Source organism: Kryptolebias marmoratus, linkage group LG13 (assembly GCF_001649575.2).
Source record: "Kryptolebias marmoratus isolate JLee-2015 linkage group LG13, ASM164957v2, whole genome shotgun sequence".
NCBI lineage: Eukaryota > Metazoa > Chordata > Actinopteri > Cyprinodontiformes > Rivulidae > Kryptolebias > Kryptolebias marmoratus.
In genome coordinates, this window is record NC_051442.1 from 4,822,610 (window position 1) to 4,847,743 (window position 25,134).

Below are 25,134 nucleotides of genomic sequence, written 5' to 3' on the forward strand. Positions count from 1 at the left end.
CGTTTCCACTATTGATCATTCTTCTGTTGGGTTATTCCAATTTCTTTCTGAAGAATACAAACTTGCAATGACATTTTTATGTACGCCGGCATCATCAGTGCCCTGTGAGAGGGTGTTCTCAAAAGCAGGAGAAATGGTTTGTAAGCGGCGCAATTGCCTTGGCCCAAAGATGTTAACGCAGCTGATAGTTCTAAATAAAAATGTGTGAATGAACCTTGTTCAGTCTGTTTCCAGTCTTTATTGAAGTTGCCTGCAATTACTTTTTAAATCCAGCAGATGTCGACACAGCAACACAGTTTCAACACAGTGTCGACACAGTTTGGGAGATGTGCCATACACCCAATGAGGCTTCATCTGCCCATCCCTATCTCAAACAACAGTTCTTTGGTTTTACTTACTTTTTGTGGTTTATGTAGAACCTGTCGAGTATTGGATGTTTAACGTCCACTCTGCTGGTAAAAAGAACCAGATCGCTTCTCGATCTTTGAAAGTTAGCCTCCGGGCTAACACCAGGTCTTCTCTCCTTCTGAGGGGATCGTTTGTTGTCCGCTCCTTCCTGGCCACAAAAGGATTGATTTTCAGGCGGATTTTCTTTCCCGGTGTTTCTCCTGAAACTTTCCCGGTAAAAAAAAAAAACAGAAGAAGAAGCTTGGCATTTTTTTCTTCTTGTTGTTTTGTTTAATGTCGGTTGCAAAGCAACGCTTTGGTTCTTTACCGCCACCTACTGGGACGGAGTGTGAACTGCATGGACTATAGTTTAACGGAAAGAAAAAAAATATTCTCTCTATTAGTTTTATTTCCCTAAGATATTACAGCACAAAAAATAAAAGCCTTCTGCCCTAAAGTATTTCTCTAAATGTTCTAATAAATAAAAAAGAAATTCTGCTTCTTGAAGATCCTCCAACTTCCTTCTTTCAAAATCATGAACCACAACAACAAAAAAATGCTCAGCAATTTCATTCTTGAGAACAAATTTCACTCTTTTCTGTATCATGTTTGCCTAATCTAAACAATGTATTATTTAGACCTGTATACTCTAACACAATCTTGATAAAATTTATTCTTCTTTTCTATTTCATTCTGTTTTCCTCACCTAGATCAAAAATTATTTAGGAATGTTTAGAGGAAAGAATTGGGAAACTGAGATAGGCCAGTACATTCACACTTTGAACACTGTTTAAAAAAAAGCACACATTTAGATTCTGAGATTGCACATATTTGTATATATTCATGTACGTATGTCTATGGAAAACAGCAATCCCTTGGAGTCAAAAAAAAAAAGATCACAGATTACTTCCGGAAGTTAAATTGGCGGTGCACCCTTTATCGTCTTCCCCCACCGCTGTTGTGTTCTGTTCCGGGACAGCAGCTTCACATCTCAACATGGCTAAATTTGTCGGCTAAATGTGTCAGTTTGGATGTCTTGGGGGGAAAATGATAAGGCATAGTAATATACTTCACCTTTTGTTTGTTTTGTTATGTATTTTTCATAGTTCTTCCGTGCTGAGTCTGTCGTCTGTGACAGCGGAAGGTAAGAAACAAACTGGCATCTGCCGATAGTAGCTGAATTAGCTACTCGTATTGTACGATTAAGATTTTGAGTTTAATGTTACAATTAAAGGTTTTATTGTATGTTTTAGTCAGCATGGCGTTAGGTAATGTTTAATTTTCATCAGTGTTTTACTACAAACTAGCTAAAGTACTGGATCCGGGATTTTAATAGACAAAACATCAACACGGTGCACCTGAAGTCATTTTAAACTACATAATTCTGAAAACAACACAAACGTTTTTTATATATGAAAATATTATCATTATTAAACTTAATAAGCATGACCAGGGCTTCTTGTTGTATAATAATGCCAAAACAGAAATTGTTTAACATTTGTTTTACGTGTAAAACAAATAGGTTTATATAAAATAAAGTTGTTGTTTTTTTAGATAGAGACATTACCTAGAATTGGAGGACTTGCACAGTTTTGGTTGTTGTGTTTACACAACTAATTCCAAAGTAGAAGACTGGGTAGACACCTGGAAATAAATAAAAACATTTCTTGTAATTTCTTCTGCTTTTTTATACTGATGAATAAAAACAATTCTTACATTTGCATAATGGTGATGCTCAGCTGTGAGGAGTAAGGTTTTGACAACCTTACAGATAGGGCACCAAAAATCATAAACAAATGTTATTAAATGACTACTTGTGAAAATACGTGTAAAAAATAACAGTGTCAGAAATGAGCAGTGCAACAATATAAACTAAATTACTATTTAAATACATTTATTTTGACCTTTAAGGTGTAAGATACTTACATGAATGTATTATGTTAATGTTGTTTACATTTATATTTGTTGTTTAATCTCTTTAATAGCTTTTCTTAGAATAGTCTTTTGTCTTAGTGTGATGTGTGATTATATCAGCACTTACCTGTTTGCAGTCAGTCAGATAATTATAAAAAGGACCATAAAATAAATGTACTGGGCTGTAGTTTCTTTTTTCTGTTTTTGTGGTCAGATAATGACGAGTCACAGGAGCTCACGCTCCCAGAGGACAGAGTGTGTGACTTGGAGAACAACCCCAAGTTTGTGGAGTCAGGAGACCTGGACTCGCCGCCAAAAAGGCAGTTTAAAACAGCTGAAATTGCAGATGCTGTGATGGGGACTGAAACTCCGATTGATCCGTCTGAGATCGAATCCCTCTTTGCAAAGAACGTGAAAGACTTCCAGTCCAGCTTCTCCCCTCCTTGTGATGAGAGCAGCGCTCAGTGTGGCTCAGTCGCTCCAGCTGCCGACGAAGCGCCTCTGGAGGAGCAGGAATCACAAACAGTGCAGCAGGTTGATCACTCAACAACACAGTCAGAAGCTGTTGTAGACACATTAATGACTACACTGCCTCTGATAATTCTGTAATGCTGATTCAGCCCTCACACTAATTATTGTTTTTGTTTGTTTTGTTTTTCCATACATTATTTCCAATCTAACTACTGTTATTTTAGCTATTCAGATATCATCATGTTCAGCCTATTCAGGACTTGTGCTGTGACTTGGTTTTTGTAACTTTGATTTTTTTATGAATTAATCTGTTTTTATTTTGGTTATATATACCATTAGAATGACAATGACAATATAAAAGAAAACAAACAAAAAAGCTGTAAGCTGAAGCTAAGTTTTTGTAACAAAGTCTTTGCTACTTTTTTACTTTTCAAAATATTTAACTTTACCTTATCATACAAAATGCTCTTTCACTGGTTCAGCTAGGATTTTATTAATGTTATTTTTATTTGGGCTCATAGTGAAAACCAAAACCCTAACAAATGATAAAAAATAAAATCATTTGAAGCATTAGATGCAACAGTAGATAACGTTTTCTTTTTTTAAGCCTGATTTTATCGTTGCACCCTTCAGCCAGTGATTGTTTTGTTTTGTTTCCCTGCAGGTCAGTCTTGAGGTGGTGTCTGCAGACGTACCAGCTGAGGAGCAGAACGCCACAGAAACCGCCAAGACCTACAAAGTGAACTGCGACAAGAGGAACACCACAGGAATGGAGAACTTCACCGTGCAGGTCCTCAATGCCTCCCAGGTATCTGTGCTTCCTTCAGATCGGTTTTCTGAGTGTCCGTCGGTGTGAAGGTTTGTGCAAATGTTTGACCTGTACCTGCAATGTCATTTTAGAAACTAGTCATCAGGAATCAAATATAATCTATGGTGCTGTTTTAGACAAACATTTGTGGAAATCAAATTTAGTTTTAATTTCTTTGTGTTTTCTGGTACCATTCTTCAGTGCTTTACCAAGAACACTTGTTAATGATCAGTTTACAAGTTAGTCCTTATTTCCTAGCAGTTCATCACATTTCATGGAAATATATTAATAAGACTTCAATATTTAGGAACAGCTACTGTAGCACAAGTGATTTTGTCTGTGTTTAAGTTTACAGCGTGATCCGCTGAGAAAATATGAGCAAGAGTCAAGTGTTGGGAAAGGAACAAAGTCAGCTTCTTTGTTCACATCTACTTTTTGTCTTTACTTGTTTCTTTTGTTTTTCTGTGTGGAGCTGCAGTAGCTCAGTATTCGGTGTAATCCTGAGGCTGCAGCTTCGAGCCCAGTTTGCATCCGGCATAAAACATTAGCCTTATTTTTTGTGCAAGTTTGCTCGCCATGGCAACTTCTGCAGGAGGGAGCAGCTGAAAGAAAAACAACAACAAACAACATTGTCTTTTTTGTGTGCATAATTTAGATTTGGTTCATGATAAATCACAGTCAAATGGGTTTTTTGTTGGGTTTTCTGTGAGTAAGATACAGGTTGTAAATCACACATTTTATGTTGTGTCCTTAATTGGTTTCTTATTACACAAAGCCATGATGCTTGAGTTTATAATCTGCATCTATATGGTTTAGCACATAGTTGAATTGTGGTCATTTTAATTTAAATGAAAATAAAATGCAAATTAATCAGAGAATTGAACAAATTCTTTGTCTTTTTTTCTCTCCTTTCAGGACCTGATGGAGTTCCTGAATGCTAACAGCACAGAGTGCTCCGTGGTCCTGTTCTTCACAGCCTGGTGTCAGTTCTCAGCCAACCTGGCGCCTCACTACAACGCCCTACCTCGTGTTTTTCCCAGCATGCATTTCCTGGCACTGGATGCTTCGCAGCACAGCAGGTGAATGCTGACATCTTTCTGATGTTAATATCCATCATCTGACCCGCGCTGCAAGACACTCTTCAAACAACAGGATGGGATCTTTTCTTTCCTTATCGTCCATCTTACTCTCAACTTTTCGGTTTTATTGCACTTACAGCAACAAGTGCAGAATTACTTTTATCACTGTTTGTGTGTGTTCGATACTAAAGGCTGCAGCTGCAAAAAACTTTCATTAAGAGTTCTTTGAAGCATTTAGACATTTAGGTCTTGCTCTGCTTCATAAACAATGCTGAAAAGACTTGTGCTGTGTTGAAAGTGACACATTGTGTGATTATTTAAAAAAAAAGACACTAATATTTGTCATTCTTCTGTCTCATCCAGTCTCTCCACGAGGTTTGGGACAGTGGCAGTTCCGAACATCCTGCTGTTCCAGGGGGCCAAACCCATGGCTCGCTTCAACCACACAGACAGAACGCTGGAGACGCTCACCTCCTTCATCACGAACCAGACAGGTAGAGGTTTTATGGAAACAGCCTCAAATCAAAGTCTGTCTCTCTCACCACAGTTGAATCCATACTGCATGTTCCTGATGTTCTTTGTTGCAGACTTCAGCTTTTCTCACAGGGGATGATGACTCTCTGCTAATATAGTTTTAGTTCATCACTTTGCCCATTTGTTTACTGACATTTGTGCACTTTGTTTTCTTGTGTTGATGGAATAAACTTTGCTTGCTCAGCATGATCACATAAAAACATTTGGCAGATTATCATAAAAAGTGATGTTTTAATCCAAGCTGTTGTTTTAAAATAGTTGACTGAAGGCTTTAGAAGACTCTCTCATATAAACAGCAGTCACTTGACCTTTTGTTTTAACATATTGTAAAATTATATAGTTGCTAAAGCTATAATATGACTAATTATATATACTATAAAACTAAAAACATGCCAATCAGTGAAGGTTTATAAGGTATGCTGCTTGTTTTCAGGGTTTGAAGCGGGCCCCTCTAGAAACGTGACGGATGAAGACCGCCTTGGACCCCTCCCCAGCGTCCCAGTAAAGGGCATCGACTGGCTCCTGGTCTTCTCCATCCTCTTCATCACCGGGTTCACGTTCTACGCCATCCTGAAAGCAGACAACATCCGCTGGCTCATACCTGGACAGGAACATGAGCATCAGGACTGAGAACTCTCACATCAAATGTCTAAAAAGATTTGAATAGATTTTTTTTTTGTTTTAAAATGTCTAATCTACTTATTTTTTAGTTGTTTGAATGAAATAAAATATTTGAAATGTTGTGATTTAAGTTAAAAACTAGAAAAAATAGCATTTGAAAAGTGCAGTGGGAATGCTGAGCTCTGAAGGACAGTTAAAAATTTGTCTAGGAGTTTAGTTTAAAGCAAGCGGAACAGAAGTTAAGTGAGTAAAATGAAACCTGTAATAATCAGAACAGGCACTCAATCAAAACACAAACTAAAATTAGGTAATTTGTAACGGAAAGATAAAATTAGCTAAAACAATAAACCAGCCAAACTAAACTGTAGCTAAACGTTAACTTTTTCTAAACCATATCTTAAAGAAAAACAGTAGTTCAAAGCTAAAATAAGCACAATTGTAGCTAAAACCTTAAATTTGCAAAAGGCTAGCTAATAACTAAAAGTAGCAAAAACCTAAAGTTGAAAACAAAATAGCTAAAACCTAAATGGAGCAAAAGACAAAAACTTAGCAAGGATGCTGAAGCAAATTTCAAAGAGAATATTTTGAAGAAATTAAAGAAGTCTTAATGTATATTTTGTAAATGTTTTAAAAAAAAGTACAAAAACCAAAAGTCAGCTTTATTTTTTAACCAGCAGAATGTTTTGATATTTGAATGTTTAAAATGGCACAAAGTATGCAGAAGTAGTTTGACTTAAAAAATGTATGGAAGAAACTTTAAATAGGAAAATACACAAAGATGGATTTTATTTTTGGCACTCGTGGAAAAAAACCGCTTGTTTTTTCTGTTTCTGTCAGCAGATGGCAATAATCTTGGAGTTCAAAGTACAAAAATGCAGGTAGTCACACTTATCATTTTAACAGCACAAGTTTATCCACTTTTAGAAATCTTGTTACAAAATAACAGATATGTGCAATCTGATAATTTTGCACAAAGGTCTGCATAAGAGTCTACATCAATAGTCACTCAAGTTGATTAGTTAAAACTTTGCATTTGAGCAATAGTGTGATATTTTACTAGATGTGGATTTCAACAACAAACCAAACTGGAGTAATTTACAGTCAGTTAAATACACCGATCCCCCCTTTCAAATGAGATTTCTATCTCAGAGGGGTTTTAATCTGGTTAAATAAAGAAAATGAATGACAGAACAAGCTGCATTCACCAGCTTAAATTATCAGTGGGCATGTAGGTTTATTTGGCCTTATAGCGTTTAGAGTCCCATCTTTTTAGGTAATTTTAATCAGGCAGTGGAATAAACACCTATGGAGAAGTGACAGGGCCCAAGGACAAACGGAGAGCGGTGGCTGTGGAGAATAAAGACAGCTGGTTAAACTCTGGTTATGTTTTGGTTAATGGTTATTCGGAGGACGAGCAGCTCATGCCCCTGCAGCCTGAGGAAACCTCCGCTAATCCGGAACAGCTCGTCTAAAATGGTGAGTGCCGCGGCGGGGCTGTTAGCATTAGCATTAGCATTAGCATGTTTAGGCTGTTTAAATAGGCGTTTAACGTGAATGTTGTTGTCCCGCGCGGTGCAGTGTTGTACCGTGAGAAGCGTCAAGAAAAGCCAGCTCCCCTCCTGGTTTCTGTCGCATTTAGTTCGTGTCTCTTCAGCATTTACTCCAAATTTAAAATCCCAGTTCTTCTGTTTTAAATCCAGTCGCGGTAATAATCTCATATTTGTCCCACTTTTTATTTATGTGTGTCAAAGTTTTGCCTTCAATTCCCTTCTGATGGGTTGAATTTGTGGTAATTTCAGTTATTGTGTATGAATTTTGGAGTTGTAACAAGCTAAATTAATGAGTTAAAAGAAGCTTTGACATGTCTTTTTTTAAATAATTAAAATATATCTTGTTTTAAAACAAAGAAAATATCAATATTACGGTAGTTAAACTATTATTTATTTCTCAGTAATGACAGGTGTGTGTGTTTTTGGTGACGCACTGCCCCCTTGTGGGCGAAGCATAAACAGCACCGGGTTTTAGATATGAGAGACAAAAGGGGCTGAAGAAACACATTAAATTTAATAATACTAAATAACATTGGAAAAGTAAATGTTACTGTTGCTTAATAAATTATCCCAGTATATATATATATATATATTTAAAATATTACAGTAAGTTTAGTAGTTACAGTAAAGAGATGCTCCTTTACAGGGACATGTTGAGTATTGAAACATTTCTTGTTTGCAAGCACTTTAACATTGTCCTTCCTGTTTTACTCTCTGCCTGCCTGCGTAGTCTTAAAATTGTTGTTGTTTTCGTCTCCAGTCGTCAGACTCCCACTGGCTCAGCCATGCGGACCGGGATCAGCTGGTGATGGAGCTCAGGGCCACAGGGTGGATGGAGGTGGAGGAACGGGACGCCATCTTCAAGGAGCTTCACTTTAAAACCTTTAATCAGGTTTGTGTTGCTTTTGACCTGTTTACAACCTTAGACCCTGCAGATATTCATTTTCTTTAATCACATCTCTAGTATGTCTTATCAATTATAATCAGATATATTGAATCAAGTGGTGATCCACCAACCAACCATCCATCCATTTTCTTTACTCGCTTCTCCTTTCCGGGTCGTGGGGAGCTGGTGCCTTTCTCCAGCAGTCACTGTGTGAGAGGCGGAGGACACTTGGACAGGTCACAAGTCCATCACAGGGTCACATAGAGACAAACGAGACAAACAACCATTTCCTTTCTAATCCCACAATTTGGCGTCTTGCATGGCAGCTCGATCGACTCTGTCATGTGTCTGTGTGAGTTGTTCCAGAAACAATTCCAGAGTGAACAATTCCAGAGCGCTTTGCCCACAGATTTGAAGAAAAACAGGATAATTTAGCATTTACAAGCACTGTAAGAACAATACACACAAAGAGTGTCATTGTTTTACATCAAAATGTGACTCAAAAGTTGTTTAAATCAGTGGTCGATGATTTCAAAAACAAAACGAGGATCATAACCACATCGGCCAGAAGTGCCACAGCTGCTTACTGCGAGCATGCTTTTACTTTTACTGGGAAGAAAAATGTTATTTCAAGCAACCAGAACTCTGCTGAAAATTAAATCGTTTTCGGTTTTGTTAAAGGGACACTCTTGCAGGAGTAAAATCACGTTTATCTGCATACTTTATTCAGCAAAACTGAGCGTAAGTGCGTACTAAAACATCAAAATTGTTCCCAATCCAAACTGCTCTTTCATGACAAACGCACGTGGCATTTGGCAGCCAGTCACAGATTTTGCTTACAAATTTTCAAATTATCTGATCTGAATAAATATGCTGTTTATTTCAACACCATACAGCTGAATGAGACTTGAAGATATAAAAAGTAACACACAGGTTAAAAGATTAAGCAATATCCATGAATTATATGCAACAAAATACACTTATGTATGCTTTTGATTGCTTTACAGTTTGTGTCATGCTGATTGTAAGACAGAATAGAAAAACTTGTGAATCAACTCTTTTCCATTTGAAAAGTGCATGGGGGCAAAAAGACGAGTTTTAGATTTAGTTACTATATTTTTTTCCAGAATTTACAACTGCATCTCAAATTATTTGCCATCAAACTGAGCTTATTCAGGTGGCTTTATGGGAGCAGGTGTTTAAAATCCTTAAATTGAAACATTTGTTATGAACAGATAACCTTTTAAATGTACTGAATCAGAAAAAATGTTTTAGTTGTACAAAAAAAATCCTTCACTGGGATCCAGCTCTGTGCTGTAAGTGTCTCAGGAAGCCATCTTACATGTTTAATCCCACTTTTTCCTAAAGCTTACTCGGATGATGGGTTTGTAATATTTTACCTCTTGTGTCATCTAGCTCTGCCACCTCTCTTGGGTTAAAATAAACATCGAAACTTCAGCATAAATGGTTTCAGTGGGTTTTGTTTTTTAATCGCATCACTTTTGGGCAGCTGGCTGCTTCAGCTCGAATACGTTTCGTTGGAAGTAAACTGCAGCAACTGAAGGGCGCTTTGCGGACTTCCTCTAATCCCGTCGTTAGTTGTTTTAGCGGGTAAAGCGGTCTGTTTTTACACTTCCATGTGTTTGAAGTCAGAGGGGTGAGTACTGACGTCCCCCCATGTGTGCCTCCCCGTCTCTGCAGCCTCGCTCCTCTTTCTCCCGACACGTCAGGCTGCATTACCCGGAGACACGCCAGGCAACCAGTTGGCAGCAATTGGGGTTTTGATCAGAATGATTTCTTTCACAAACAATCAAATTAGTTAAAATGTCTCATCTGGTTTGGAAACCACTAACAACCTCATCATTCCTTCTGGTAGATGCGCTTTGCTTGTTGTTTTTTCTTGCTCGTTGCTCCCCTCTGGTCCCTGTCGCTCTTTTTATTTTTCTTTTGTTTTTGGGAAACGAGCTCACGTTGTTCCAGTTTTACACTGTTTTATTCTATCTTTCAAACACTCCTTCGATCCGCCGATGTATATTCTCACAACCTCTCCAGCTCGTTTTTCATGGCCGATCTTTAAGGGCTTTTAGCCGAAACGAGCAGAGATGAGGAGCGACATGCTAGCAGACTTCCACTCTCCACTTATTTACAAGTGATGGGCTGCAGGAAATCAGATCCCTCTGCATTTGTAACGACGATAACAAATCCCGTCTGTGTGTGGAAACGCTTCCCGAAGCGGTCATCGGGGGGCGGTAGAGCTGTTCCCAGGACTGAGTGACAGTTTGTCGAGCTGAGCTGAAAATGAAAGGAAAAAGACAGCTGTATTTGCTTTTTACAGGTTATTGTGGGAAAGCTGCTCAGCGTCCACGCCGTTTTCCTGTTTTTCTTTTTTACGTACATTCATTTTCTTTTTCAGTCTAACTACTTCTACATACTTTGTGCTGTTTCAGCTGTTCATATATCAAAACATTCAGCTCATTCAGGAGATGGCTGCTGGGACTTTTAGCTTTAATAACTTTTATACTTTTCAAAATATTTGTTCTTATTTACAGAAATATATTGAGATCTTTTCAGTTCATTCAAAATCATTATTTTTGATCAGCTTCAAGTCCATTTTGTTATGCTACTTTTAGCTTTTTGCTGCTTTTAGCTTCTCGCTATCATTTTTGTACTTTTAGCTAGTGTTCTGCTTCTTTTAGCTTCTTCAGCAAATTGCAGCAAAGTCATTCAGTTCTCAGCATTCACACTGCATATCATCAGAAAACACAATAAGTCTTGTTTTTCTTTAATCACAGCTCGTGGAAAGTGTTACAGCGCTGTTGTTACCAGCTCGGGTATTTATCTGTCGGTGCACAGCAGTCGGAGAAGTTGCTGCGAGTGATTTTCTACGTCAAGTTTGTTGCATTTAACCAAAGTTGAGAGGAGAAAAACTTTTTTCTGGAATCATTTTGATCGGTGAGAACCTCTGGGAACATCTGCATGTGCCCTTGTCTTTAAAACAGTAAATTCTAGTCAGAATTGTTCTTTTTTTTTTAAAGTTGCACTCACTGATATTGTTTACACACAAGGTTTTATGCCGTATATGTTTAGAGATGACCATCTGCTATACATTTGACTGGATGAAGTGGAAACATTCATGTGACACAAGCGAAATGGGTCGATATAAAAGACTTCTTGTGGTGGAGAGGTGAGCTGTGCATGCTCAACCGTTGTGTTGTGTTAGCGGAGGTTGACAACAGGGGCATTCCTTCATTTGCCACAAATATTCAGTCAAAAAAAACCAACAAAACTATTCAAAAGCTGCTTTTCAGGATGAAGAAACAGGACACTTTTGTTCCAGTCTGACCTCTGAAGTCAATATTTTAATCTAAACAAGAGCATCTGAGAGGATTTATATTTTTAGGTAAAGTCAAATCAGTTTTAATTTCAGTGCACAATTCATCAAACAATAAAGCATTAAAAAGGAAAAATATGTCCTGTAAATAAAATAAACTTTGTCTTCACAAAACACAGGAACACAGACATAAAAATGGGCGAAACTTTAAGAGTTTAAACATTCATAAATGTTTTATGCACCAACATGATTTCTGTATTTATCCATGAATGGTCAAACTTCTGATATTTAAAAAGCTTTTGATTCATATCGTCACTAATTATTGATAAATAATAAATTATACATGAGTCAGAAGAACAGCCCTTTAATTAAAAATTAATAAAAATAAAATCTATTACAGTAAACTAAAATCAATATTTGACAAGGTGTCAGAGGAGAGGAGATTTGTTTAAAGGGATTTAAAAACAGACTTTTATTTATGCATAAGGTCAAAAGGCTTGAAAAGCAAATAAAGGAGTTTTTAAAATGAATCCTAAGATGTATGGGTTGTCATTAGATTGAGGCTAAAATGAAGGGAAATGTTCTCATATTTATCAGTTAAAAGACGTGCAGCAGCGTTTTGTACCCTCTGAAGACGATGGATGGAGGAAGCAACGACCCCCGGATAAAATGCTTCCTCCAAATATTTCATTTTGAGTAGTTGGAAGCATCATGTCATAACAAAAACAGCATATTGTGTTCTATCAATAAAACTAATTTTCAGCAACATTTTTAGCAGTGATTACATTATTGATTGATTGATATTATTGCCTCCCTCTGAATTTGAAATATGATGATTTTTTGCCCGAGGCTGTGTGTCCATGCGTTTGTCTATACCGTTAACAAAATATCTCGTGAACCACTGGACAGATTTTAAAGAAACACTAATTGAATAAATATCTCCATCTGATTAACTTTTGGAGTCAGTCCAATCCAAGGTGACCTCCACAGCCAGTCAACCATAGCCAACACAAACATGGCTGTAACTCAATTCATTCTACAGATATTGAGCTCAGATTTGGTGTGGTAGTAGCTGAGAGTCATTACAATACAGTCTGAGTGTGCATGAGATGGTGACGTGCACAATATCATTTGCAAGGTTTGACCAAAATGAGTCTAACGCATCCTAAGAGGATTTTAGCTCTGGCTTAAATGAGGCGGGTGACATGCATTCATTCAAAGGATGCTAGGTCTTTAGTTATTGATTGCATTTACAACAGATGGGTGGATTTAGAAAAAAAAATCATAGTTTGATGAATTACATAACTTTATTTAGCAGTGGATTTTTTTTTCCCGAAAATGAAAAGCAGACAGCTGTGTTGACTTACTTGTTTACTTCTAACCTTTCATATCCACGTATAAAACAGAACAACTGGAAACCTTAAAATGTGCATATATTTTTATTATCTTAATGCTTTTATAATGCAGGTAAAAACACACATCCCTGAATTAGACGTTATTCATGAAGTCATACAAGGCAGGTATTAGAAGTAAAGACATATTTGTGCAAAAAGAACACGATACAAGTAGTCAAACAACATGCCAGAGCTTTGGTTCACCACAGACAATAACCGCGTTACAAGCAGCCAAGAAAGCTTTTAAAGACGAGCTGTGTTCAGACGGCTCTGTTCCCCCCCCCCGGTTTTATATTCAGTCAGAGCCTCTCTCTCCTCCAAATCTCCTCCAAGCCTCTGCCTCTCGTTAAGGACTTTGGTCTGCTTGTGTTGAATAAGTTGTCCTACAACTAAAACTGAGCCCCTGGGTAAACCGAACTCTCAGAGCCGCCCCCCGCCCCACTTTACACACACACACATACACACACACACACACACACACACACACACACACACCACAGACTGTATGCATCCACAGAGGTTTTTAGGCTGATGACTTATTTCTCTGTTTGTGGTCACTATTAAATTCAATTCTGTGCCAGCTCACAAAGTTGGACAAACTATTTAAAGTCCAATTATAATCCAGTTCAACCCAATTCAGTCTCAAATAGGTTCACTTCCTTTTGATCGTTGCTTGTATCATTTTGCATTTTCCCCAACTCTGTCTGGAAACGTGATGCTGACACTAAAGCTTAAAATTATACAGACTTTTCTTACGTCCAGTATGCTCAGACCTGTGTGCAATAATGTCTCAAGAACAATTTATAGTTGATAAATCTTTTTTTTTTGCTTGTTTGTTTGCACAATATGTTCTGTCCCATGAATCCTGCCCTCTGTTCACTGGTTTACAGCTACTTCCTATCATGGCCACTTCTGTAGCTTTCATGTTTTTATTATAGTCTGTGGTTTTTTATGGTCTTTTATGTCTCTTATGTGTTCATGTAGTTCATAAGAGAAACATTTTTTTAATATAGCCTCTATTTAATTGAACAAATTGTCTTGATTTTATATGGTTTTTATTGCTTGTGGCAGAAATTAATTTACAGGAGGGCCTGACTGAAAAAGGTCAGCCATTAAATTGAACAAAGCCTTTAACATGCATGTTGTCTATGTTGTTCCTGTTGTCTGTAGACCTCCTCAGGCCTTAAACCAATCTATCTTATTACTTAAAGAACAAACTGTATTCAGAATATAAACAAATCTCACTGGGAAAGCTGAAATGCTTCAAAGCAGTCTTTTAAAATATCAAGAACTAATTTTTAAATCTGTAATAGTCCACAGACAATATAAGTAAAGATGGATTGATTAATCGGTCGACTGATTTTAATTGGCCGGTGATGACCACTTTAGAAAAGTCAGTGTAGAAAAACAAGATTCACTGATAAGATACTGATAGGCTCTCTGAGACGCCCTCATTAGATGCATATCTGCTCACAGTTCGATGTTAGGTCATGGTTCTCTCCAAGTGACTCAGCCTTCCAGCCATGACGGGATTGGTGGCGTTGTTGTCTTACTGATGAATGAGCATTCCCCGACAATCTGGGGTTAAATGGATTCTGCTGCTCAGATCCTTGGGATGTTCTGCTTAACGTTTCTATTGTAATAAATTGTTTAAACCAACTAGCTGGGAATTCCTGTCTCTCCTATCTTTTGGGCATAATTAACCGGTTATCAAGTAGGAAGGTAAAGACGCAGTAGCAGCTGCTACAGCCACCATAATTTATTCTTTTAAGTCATTAAATCAAAATAAAGGCTTCTTTTTATGTTTATAAAAACACACAGGAAAAAAGTAAATTTTAGACAGTTTGATTGGATAGATCTTGACATAAAGAGCCCTCATAGTCTCACCCCTGGCTTGAAGCCACTTTTAGGTTTGTTCTCAACCAATATTGTTTTATTTTCTTGCTTGTGTTCTTTTAGGCTACGTTAACAGGTCTGAATGCTCAATTTTGTTTTGTTGCTGAGCTCTGATTCAGACTCCGGTGTGAACAGTTTATGGCTCTCAGGTGACTCACAGAGGAACATGTGACGTCACACAGCCCGGTTATGATATCACCTCTGAAATTCAGCTTGAACAGCATTGTCACATCAAATCCTAATTACGTCCAGAGTCTCACTTTCTGTCCGCTGACTGTTAGCGGCGTCCGTCATGCTCGTTTCGTCCAATGTTTACATTCGATGTTGCCGCTTCCTGCCTATTCCCGTGCAGAATTGTGACGTTTGTTGCACTTCAATGATGTAAACGTCGGATAAAATGCGACATGACTGTCAAGACTGGGGTTGTTTTGAAAAACATCAGATATGTATCCAATTTAGGAGCACATATGCCAGAGATCTGGGTCTGATTTGAAAAGAAAAATCCCATTTGTGACCCTCAGACTGTAATAGGAAAAAAAATGGTGGATTTGGGCCACTTTTGCCTGCAGTGTGAACGTTAGTTTCTGCACATCACATTGGGTTGCTTTGAACTTAAAACAGGTGTTAAAAAAATAAATAAAGCCGATTTAACAATTATATGATTTCTTTTCCTGACGTGTGTTCAGTTCAGTTTTGTGTATGTGCGCGTTTTGCACGACACAAATGGAAGTTTTGTTTTCTAAAAATAATAGCTGTAGAAAATTGTCTAAATTGTTGAGAATTTTCCAGAGATATTTGATAGTTCACAGAGCTTTCAGTTAAATCTGATCGTCCACAAATGTCGACGATTTGCATGCCCACATTTGTACGCATGCCGACCCCAGAGAAGTGCCTTAAACACGTCCTTTTCTCTGAGTTAGAGGCCTATTAGTCAGCTCAGTGGTGTTAAGTTCCCATATCTGTCTCCTAAATGGAACTAGAAGCTCGCTGTTATCATCTTACTCTTCTAAAGTGGCTGGGGTAAAGTTGCGAGGTGTGGCACCAAACTTTGAGATTTAGTTAATCTAACAGATCATGGTTAAGTGATGATGGCTCTTGCGTCTGCTGTCTGTCTTTTTTAACCTTGGAGGTAGTTCAACATTTAATGAGGGGTTTGCTTTAACGCCATGCTCGAGCATTACGTGACACTCCTTGCATAAATAGAAGCGGACATGCGAGAGGTGTTGTCGCAGATGATATCGGGCCCTAACTGAGTGGTAACGATGCGGTAGAGCATTTATCATCTTTAACACCTGCCAACGAAGGCAGAGGAATAACGTTTTTGTTTAGGTATGTTTGTCCGTACTGTTCGCAAAATAGCTCATGAACCACTGAACGAATTTTAATTAAATGCTCAAAAGTATTTATTGAAAGAGTATCTACAACCGATTAACGTTTGGAGTCAATACGATTCAAGATAGCTTTCTTATCAAACACAAAAACGGCTATAATCATTTTACAGATATTGGGTTAAAATGTACTGTGGTCGTAGCTGTGACTCATCAGTCTTTCAAGCAAAGCTAGGCCTTTAATTATAGATAATACTGGCTCATTAATGGGTGTTAATGATGTAGTAGAGCATTTATCTTTTTTGATAGAGTATCAAAGTAAGGCTTCAATCGTCTGAAGCAGCAGAAATGTGAAAAGGTTAATTTTCCACATGTCCATCAAAGTTTCTGCTACATGAAAGAACTCTGACGTCAGCAGCTTTCCTTCATAATTACTTAAAGTTTGACTTTAAATGACATGTAGCGAGGCAGTCTTGCCCAGCCAGCTGGAAGTTTGTGAAAGAAGAGAAATGAGACATGAGAGGTGTGGTCATCATCACATTCATCATCACCGCAACCATCATCATTCAAATCACAGTGTTCTTGCTATTTTGCTGCAGAGGAGTGAAGGTTTTCCTGGAGGCCAGCACTGATGTGGGTGATGATGGGCCGCGCGGGGTAATTATCGGGTAGCAGCGGCGGTGTGTAACGGAGGAAAGCGGCTTGTCCTTGTTTGTGTGTCTGTGTGTCGGCAAATACTTGGAGGTTTGTGTGTTTGTAGAGTGTAAATGTGTCCGTCGGAGGCTAGTTAGAGGAGGCACAGTCTGCATGCACTTAGTCCTGGCAAAGCAGAGCAGCATTTCTAAGCCCTTGGACGGCGCAGCGGTGGAAAACCGATCTGTAAATAACAGACACATGTGTTTGAAACTGAGTCCTGTATTTCAGCCCACAGCCGCAATGAGGGCGAGAACACCACTCTGCTCCGACGTCAAATTGTCTCATCTAGTGTTGTATGACAATCATGCTGTAATAGCACCAAAATGGCTCCTAAAATGCATGTGTGTGTGTGATGGAGGGGGGGAAAGAAGCATGGTGGGGCTCTGCTGACGGGTGTTTCTGATTATTTGGGATGGGGGTCCTGTGTAATGTCATGTCAAATTATCGAACTCTGACAGCTATAGCTTGTTGGAGCAGTTGAGACGACGGCTGGCTGGTTGGATGTACAAATGGCCAACTGGTTGGCTGACCTGCTGTCTTGGAGAAGCGTGGCCCAAACAATACAAACGGGGTAAACAAAGCACTTTGAGAGGGAGAGCCCTTGACCTTTGTTGACATGTTGGCTGGGAGCAGAGGGGTGCTTTTATTTTCTTTCTGGCCCAAGTGGAGGGCATCGCGATGACAGACAAACGCAGCACCACCACTTTGGCTGCATTGTGTCTTTCTGCTCTGTTTACTGCCCCCAAGGGACCTCCACCTGTGAGAGCAGGCTAATGGAAGGCACAATTTCACAGTCCTTTTGGGGAATTTAGTTTATTTTAACAGATTTTAACTCCAAATCCTTATATCAGCAAACTACAGCTTTCTTGACCAATTCTTTGGTGAGATATGAAGTATTTCTCAGGTTTTATTTTTGTAGAAATGTCATTTTGTGCTTCACATTCCCTTCTCCCTTGTTCATTTTAACATCATTTAGGTCTCCTTACTTGTTTAGAGAGTGACACTACTAAAATATGCACTTGTATAAACTCTTGAAAGAAATGTTAAATTTGGTTGTTGTAACAAACAAACAAAGATAAACATAATAATATTAATAATACTGGAAATTAGCCGTAGATTGTTACGCCCTGAAATTGCATGTAAGAAACTGAAGATATTTTAGGTTTAAGAGGGTTTATTTACATATAAACAAATCATAAAATGTAGTCATTCTTCATCTTTTCCTTTTCACATTCAGTCAATACAATATTGATCTAGAAAGAATGAACCTGTCTTCCTTTGGACCCTCGGATACGGCTGCGTATCTGAGGGTGAATTGACGTGATCGGTTATTGGTTCAGACCAGAGACTGCAAAGTTCTGTAAATGTGTGAAGACCTACAGACGTTTCCAGCTGCATATATACGTTACGTTGTTACAGTGCTGCTTTAAATCGGCAGACATTAAGTGTACAATCATCCCAGCATTTAGGAGGTAAATGCACCTTTTAGTCACACATGCTTATAAAAACAACAACCTGAAAACGGTTTGTGTCTTGCAGAATAAAAGCGATTCAAACATATAAAACTCTTCAGTAAACGCGGCAAATTATCATGCAGTTATAATCAGTATGCACACTTAGATTGCATTTAAAAAAAAAAAAAAAAAAACAAACTTGCAGAATTAATAGTTTGGTTATTTGGTCATTTAGTGACTGACATCAGAGCTTAAACTTAAAGGAGTAGCTTGTTGCACGTCAGGTAATCTTTTTTCTGTCTGAGTATCTGTTGGCGATTTTATGATGTAATTTTCATGATCTGCAAAGATCTTGTTGATTCATTTGAATAGTTACAGGAACCTCCAAATATACATTCATGACATAAACAGCATTTACAAAATGGACTTTTTTTGCTTCAGTTTTTGATAATGGAAGTTGATTAAGTCATTTTGTCCCTTCTTCTTCATGTTTGTGGTGCCATTCCTGCAGCGTAGCGGCGTTATTTTTCAACATCGCCATGTATTGTTTAATTAGATAACTGCAGTGAGTGTTGCTTGTTTCAAACACTGGTATGAGGAGCAACTTTGTTATATTATCTCAAATATATAATCTCAAATGTGTTTCTGCAAAGCCTCTGTCAAGTCTGATCATGAATTAGCCAGAATCCCTAATCAGTGTTTAACACACTTTTCAGCCACAACATCACAGCAGCAGAGGTTTGCAACCATGACAATTGCTGGTGGAAGCAGAAAATCATTGATAATAAACCAAATAAGTAAGGGCATAATGACAACAACCATTATATTATTTTATATATTTGTAAATTGTGTTTTATTTTACATTGATTGGGATGGTTTCTTTAGATTTTACAGTCCTTTGGCAGTAGTTAAAGGTTCATTTATTAAATGGAGTATTTAAGTCTGGTCAGTCAGAAGTGTTTCTAAATACTAAGGGATGGATTTTTGCTCCACAGCAGCATGGAAAGAGTTTTTTGAAAAAGCGTGTTGTTTCTAAATGGGACGATGTGCAGAAGCCCTGAAGTGTCAACACTGAATCCTTTTACCTGTCACTCAATGTTTCCCATAAGCAGGTTAGCCTGCGCTCTGCCCTGAGAGGGAAGACAAGTTTGAACAACACCTGACATGACAGGCTGCTTAACCATCTCCATTAGAGCCAATGAACGCTGAGGAAAAGCAGACCGCCTCACTCTCCAAATTGGTGCCTCTGGGGTCAAGTTGCAGGAATATGTCAATTACTTAAATTGATCAGGAGACGGTTTCCTTGATAACCAATTTGATCAAGCTGACGATCGTGTTACACGCATAGCGCTGCAGAGGAACCAGGCAGGCCTTCTCAAAAATTGGGTCGCCACACTGAAACGCTGTTTCCTTTTGTGAAAGTAATTCTGTTTCGTCATGTCAGGTGGTGGGTGGGGGCCGCAGCCACAGCCTGTAAACAATGGCATTTCAGTTGATTTAATTAGCCACAGAGGAAGCATTTAGGGGCTTAATTGAGATTGCAGTGGGAAATTGCTCTGAAATAGGTCTACCTGATTATTTTTTTCCCCCTCTCTCCTCGCAGCGAGCATGACGAGGGATTTCACTCTCCTCTTTGTAGATAATTAGAATTACCGTAATCACTCCCTGGATGACCTGTGATTGGAGAAAGCCGCATGCCAAAACCAGAAATATGAAGAGTGTGTATGTTTCTGTGCGTATGCTCTCCGGTCTGCAGATTTTGGTGTGGTCTTGATATTCATGCACACAGACGGGTTGTTTAAATGCAAAGAGGCGACATTTTGTGCTCCTCGGTGCCTCGGATGGCAGCATTGCTCATTATCTCGTATACGTCTTCAGTTGCCTTTTTTAATTTTATTATCTGTTTTGTTTTATAAATCTGGGAACTGTCAAACTGTTTTCTGTTGAACTGCAACAAGTAATTGTTTTTTTTTTAAGGAAATCATGCACATTTTTTTGCTTTCAGCCCTCGTTGGCCCTCTGAGAAGCCATAATAATAAATTTATACAAAAAATAACCAGCTAATGATGTCTTTTACTCCAATTGTTGCTTTACCTGCACTTTATCTTGACTGTTTAAGATCTAAGAGCATATTTTGTAACCAAAATCTATTCTTAGCATCAAATTATGTTTGAATAGACAATATAAGACATTTAACGCATCATATAAAACCAACAGCAAAGCCAATAAAACTATAAACACTAAAAACAAACTCAGAATGTCACCATAAAACAATATTCTCTCTGATCAAAACGTCAGCTTTTACATCTAAATTTTGGCATATCTGGAATTTCTAAAAAAAAAAAAAAAATGCTTACATTTGCTCTGTGAGATGAGCTTCTCAAGATTCAAATGCTGTTTTTAAAATCTCAGTACAAGCTCTTGGTACAAACCAAGAATCATAATAACCTCCCCGTACTTTTAGATTTGTAGATAAGAAGGTAGAAGACCAAAAATAGCTTTTTAAAATGAAAATATGCTAATGTTTTAGTCTATGAAAACATCTAAAACATGAAGGTGACGTATTCTGATGTGAAAGAATGAAGCCCGAAGCTCCATCAAGCATCAAGCCATGCATAAAACATTTATAAAATATTTCCATAATCCAATAAAAGAGGCAGATGGGAGTCTTTTATTAGCCGTAAATAAAAGACAAGACTTGATTCTTAAGAAAACTTAAGGAGTTTTTGCATCATTAGTTTTTCCAGCTGCTGGATGTTCGACTTGGACAGAGAATCATCAGTCAGGATTTTTTTTATTCAGACACTAACTCAGTCTGTGAACTATGAAAACATAGAAGATTCAAGGACTTTTATTTATTTTAAATAGATAAACAGCATAAGCGTTGTTTTTTTAGTATTCGAAATCAGTTTAAAACTGCACAAAGTGCGTTAAATGATTTTAAAAGTTTACTGGAGCTGACAGAGCTTCTGATGAGATGTTGATGCAGCAGAGTACACTAATATGTTACAGCATCTAATAAACTGAAGGTAAAGTTTATAAATTACAATTTGATTTCAACACCACTCATGCAAAGGAAAGAGCTGTTTGCCTAAATCCGTTAAGTTAAAACTAAGTAATTTTTAAAGATATTTGTGATTGTGTGGCTGTGCTCATCTACAGTTCGCAATGTATTTTCCTCTCCCATTTATATTGAGGCAAGACTAGACAAAAATGTGCAAAATGACAACATCAACAGTGCTTTTTTGTAAAGGAAAGAAATGCACTTCCTTGGTATTGTTTCAGACCTGAACTGTTTGTTTCCCTGCAGGCGTTTGGCTTCATGTCACGAGTGGCTCTGCAGGCAGAGAAGATGAACCATCACCCGGAGTGGTTTAATGTTTATAATAAGGTAACGGCTTTCTCTTAGTGCAAATAAAACCTTGCAACAGTACACGGAAAGATTCTTTTACAGAGCTTCATCTATTTAGTATCAGTTACAGAAATCACAACCCGTGGAGTCACTTGTGGTCTTTGCAGACTTGGAGTTGCTGCCATATTTGGTTTGTTACAAATTACAAACTGAGGTGAATCAAATAAAACTCAAAATCAAATCAAACAATCATCGTCGGTTCTGGAAAGCTCTCCACTCAGAGTCTGAAACACATTCCTTCAGTCAGGACGAGGAAAAAAAACAAAATATTATTTTTTTTAATGTGAAAATTTTGTGCAAAAATCTTTCCTAACACCAGTGCTCAGACTCGCTCTGTCCCTCTCTGCTTCAGAGGTAGAGAAGTGGTTGATTTGACGAAGGTAGTCCGTGAAAATCTCTCTGCATTAGACTGTAGCCTCTGAGTTACTGTGCGGTGGACCGGGCCGCTTTAGGAGGAATGCTTCCCCTAATCCACTCTTTATTAAAGTGGCTGTAGAACGGTGCTGCAGGTCTCCGAACCACAACAGCTTCTTTTTTTTTTTCAGCAGACGCTTACAGATAAATCCCAACGCTGATTTAAGTTCTGCCTCGACAAAAAAAACATCTACACTGAACACGTGCTAATATTCCATAAAATAACTCCAATTCTGCTTTGTTTTCTTGGCTGTTTTATAGTTTTAAGCATATTTTATTTGATAATCTTGGATAAATTTTCTCTGTGGGGTGTAAAAACGCTGGTTTAATCAAATATCATCAGCTAACAATAAAAGTGAGGTAAAGTTACAGCTGCTAAAGTACACTGAAGTAAAACAATGCTTTTACTAGCATGGAAATACATTTTTGCTGTCTCGGGGCTACTTTAAGTCTTGTTTTGTCCTTGAAATTATAATAAAATAAAATAAACTATGACATTTAAAAAACTGTCTGACTGAAATTAAAGTAAAACATACAAATAAATCAGCTTTAAGATCCTGAAACATGCAAAACTAACTAAAGGTAGTATTTACATTTTAAACAGATTTTCAATTTTCTATTTTTCTTTTTTGTGGTGAATCTACCAGAGAAATAAAAAGAAAACCTAAAATCGCATGAAGTTAAATTCCAAAATTATTTACCAACAATTTACCGACTATTACTAATTATATCTTTTGCATTATTTCATCTTTAGGATTCTTCTTTCAAATAACTAACTGAATAAAATAAAAAATATCTAATGCAAAAAAAAACTGGTTGACTTCACTTTAAATGACTACGTGTAAAAAATAAACTACATATTGCAGAAATAACCTGTTTTTATATTAATTGTTGTTCATCTGATAAGACTTTTACTGACTGAGCTCATTTTTAACACAATATATGCAACAATAACATGCACATTTTATTCTCCCTAAACTGTTCTGTACCTTAAAATAACATTATATAGTAATATTTGGCAGTAATCCTTAGAATAATGTTTTTATTGCTTTGTGCCTGTCTTCTCAGGTCCAGATCACACTGACTACACACGACTGTGGAGGTCTGTCGAAGCGGGACATCAAAATGGCCAAGTTTATTGACAAAATTGCGTTGTCCATGTAGTTATTTGCTCTCTAGAAACTAGAGACAATCCTAGCAATCCTCCTGTGATTTTGTTTCAAATAAATATTGTGTAATTTTTTATTTTTATGGCATAGTCTTTAAAAAATTTGTACAAGAATAAACCTTTGATTTTTGTCAGTGTTGCTCCTGGTATTTGTTTGGTTCCATTCCAGTCAGATACGAAGAATGGAGTCGCAGACTTCACTTTGTCACATTGTTGTTCTTGTTTTTTCCCCCCTCCCTGCAGATGGTATTAAAATCGAGTGTACTTGCTCTTCAGTAGTCCATGCAGGACTTTCCAGGGATCTGCAGGATCTGCTTCTCCCCACTCAGTCCTCCCCGAGGCCACATGTTTTTGTTTTGGCTCTCCAGACTGGAGCAAAAGGAGGTCAGAGTCGGTAGGAAGGGGATTTATTTGATTTACAGTTTGGTAATGGATGCCATTAGAAAAAGATCAGTGAGTAAAAATAAGTGTAAGTAACTACATGTTAAAAGAAGGACGGCACCACAAACAGGCTTCTCTCTCTCTCTCTCTCTCTCTCTTTAGTCTGCTGCAGGAAACTGAACGTGTGATGCGTTTCTTTCCTTAAATATTTATCTTGCCTTAAAGCATCTGTTGAACATCTCCTGTACTCTGCTGGTTGTGGTTACTCAGGACAAATCTGACTCTACAAACAAAACGAAATTCCCTTTGTTAGGCCTTTATGATTACATCAGTGTGTTGGAAGGTTCCTAAATTCATTTTCTCCCTTAGCAGCGACTTTGTGCATCAGATGTTTCCCGTGGCTGCTTATGAGACTTGCACAACAATGAGAGGAATTTTGGAGCATTCCTGCTTAGAAAACGGGTTCAGTTCATCGGTACCTATGATTCATCTCGACTGAACAGACCTCGTGAGGTCATGCCTCAACATTTCTGCTCGGCTGTGGTTTAAATGCAAGCTTTCATCTTTTTCAAATATTCTATTTATTTATGCTTTGTGTTGTCCAAGAACACACCTGGATTAAAACATTGGGTAACGGTGATTACGCACATATGTCGTTGTTCTACATGATGCACGTGGGCACGCTAAACATCCACGCATGGCTCCCCCTGCCTGTTGTAGGATTTGGACAAAAAGGGAATATGATCATAAATTAAAAGGCAGTTTGTCTCAACAGCAATCTTTGCAGCCTATCAAGGAATAAGCCAACATTTACTAATCAGAAATCAGGTTTTCTGATATTTATACGGAAAATATAAATATACTTTGATATTTATAAGTTCAAAGTCTGGACATTAGTAGACATTTTGGTTGTAAACACACAATTCTTGCAAACTGTTTAAGTTTTTTAAGTCAGCATCTTCATTTTGTTCACAATGCCAAATGAGTGTATTGATGTTCTGTCACCAAAAAGGAATAAAAACATTCCAGTTACACAGATTATTAATGGGAGTTAATCTATCCTTTGACAAGATATTGTAAAATCTTTACCTTTAAAGCAAACAGAGTTCTACATTACTGTCTGGATTTTAGCTGACTTTATAATTTGCAGCAATCCGTTTGGTGGTTTTCTTTTTTGTTTGTTATTAGAAATGTTTAAAAAGGTGGCAGTCCACGGTCTTTGTCACTTATTAGTGACCGTAACCTCAGTGCAAGATGTCTGTGGTGCCGTTAGTGGACACAAACTGAAGAACTTTTGTGATTTAAGCAGGTGTTCAACTGAAACTTTTGACTTTTATCTGTTTTATTATTCAAGATGAGAAATATTAGCAACTGAGAAGAGTTTACTTGCTTATCATTCAGACTTTATGG

At 37.7% G+C, this 25,134-nt stretch overlaps 2 protein-coding genes and 1 long non-coding RNA gene across 4 annotated transcripts in view; 2 read left to right on the forward strand and 1 right to left on the reverse strand.

The window, feature by feature from the left end:
- Positions 1–670, reverse strand: part of LOC108238023 — a 3,939-nt gene extending 3,269 nt beyond the window's left edge. The window contains exon 1 of the long non-coding RNA XR_005233952.1: positions 399–670. This is a non-coding gene — a long non-coding RNA (uncharacterized LOC108238023). The remainder of the gene's footprint in view (positions 1–398) is intronic.
- Positions 671–1,328: 658 nt separating this feature from the next.
- txndc15 (thioredoxin domain containing 15) lies at positions 1,329–5,939 on the forward strand. Its single transcript, XM_017419825.3, has 6 exons — positions 1,329–1,531; positions 2,516–2,835; positions 3,437–3,580; positions 4,496–4,659; positions 5,023–5,153; positions 5,627–5,939. The coding sequence occupies exons 1-6, from the start codon at positions 1,405–1,407 to the stop codon at positions 5,821–5,823; spliced, it is 1,083 nt and encodes a 360-aa protein (XP_017275314.1). The 5' UTR covers positions 1,329–1,404; the 3' UTR covers positions 5,824–5,939.
- A 1,049-nt stretch (positions 5,940–6,988) lies between these two features.
- On the forward strand, positions 6,989–23,482 carry LOC108238025 (pterin-4-alpha-carbinolamine dehydratase 2). Of its 2 annotated transcripts, none has more exons than XM_017419826.3 (4): positions 6,989–7,290; positions 8,125–8,256; positions 21,660–21,740; positions 23,244–23,482. In XM_017419826.3, exons 1-4 carry the CDS (start codon positions 7,198–7,200, stop codon positions 23,337–23,339), a joined length of 402 nt encoding a protein of 133 aa, XP_017275315.1. In that variant the 5' UTR covers positions 6,989–7,197; the 3' UTR covers positions 23,340–23,482. The 2 variants fall into 2 exon arrangements, with proteins under 2 accessions (XP_017275315.1, XP_024862499.1); XM_025006731.2 differs by lacking the exon at positions 6,989–7,290 and adding an exon at positions 7,394–7,519.
- Positions 23,483–25,134: the final 1,652 nt, after the last annotated feature.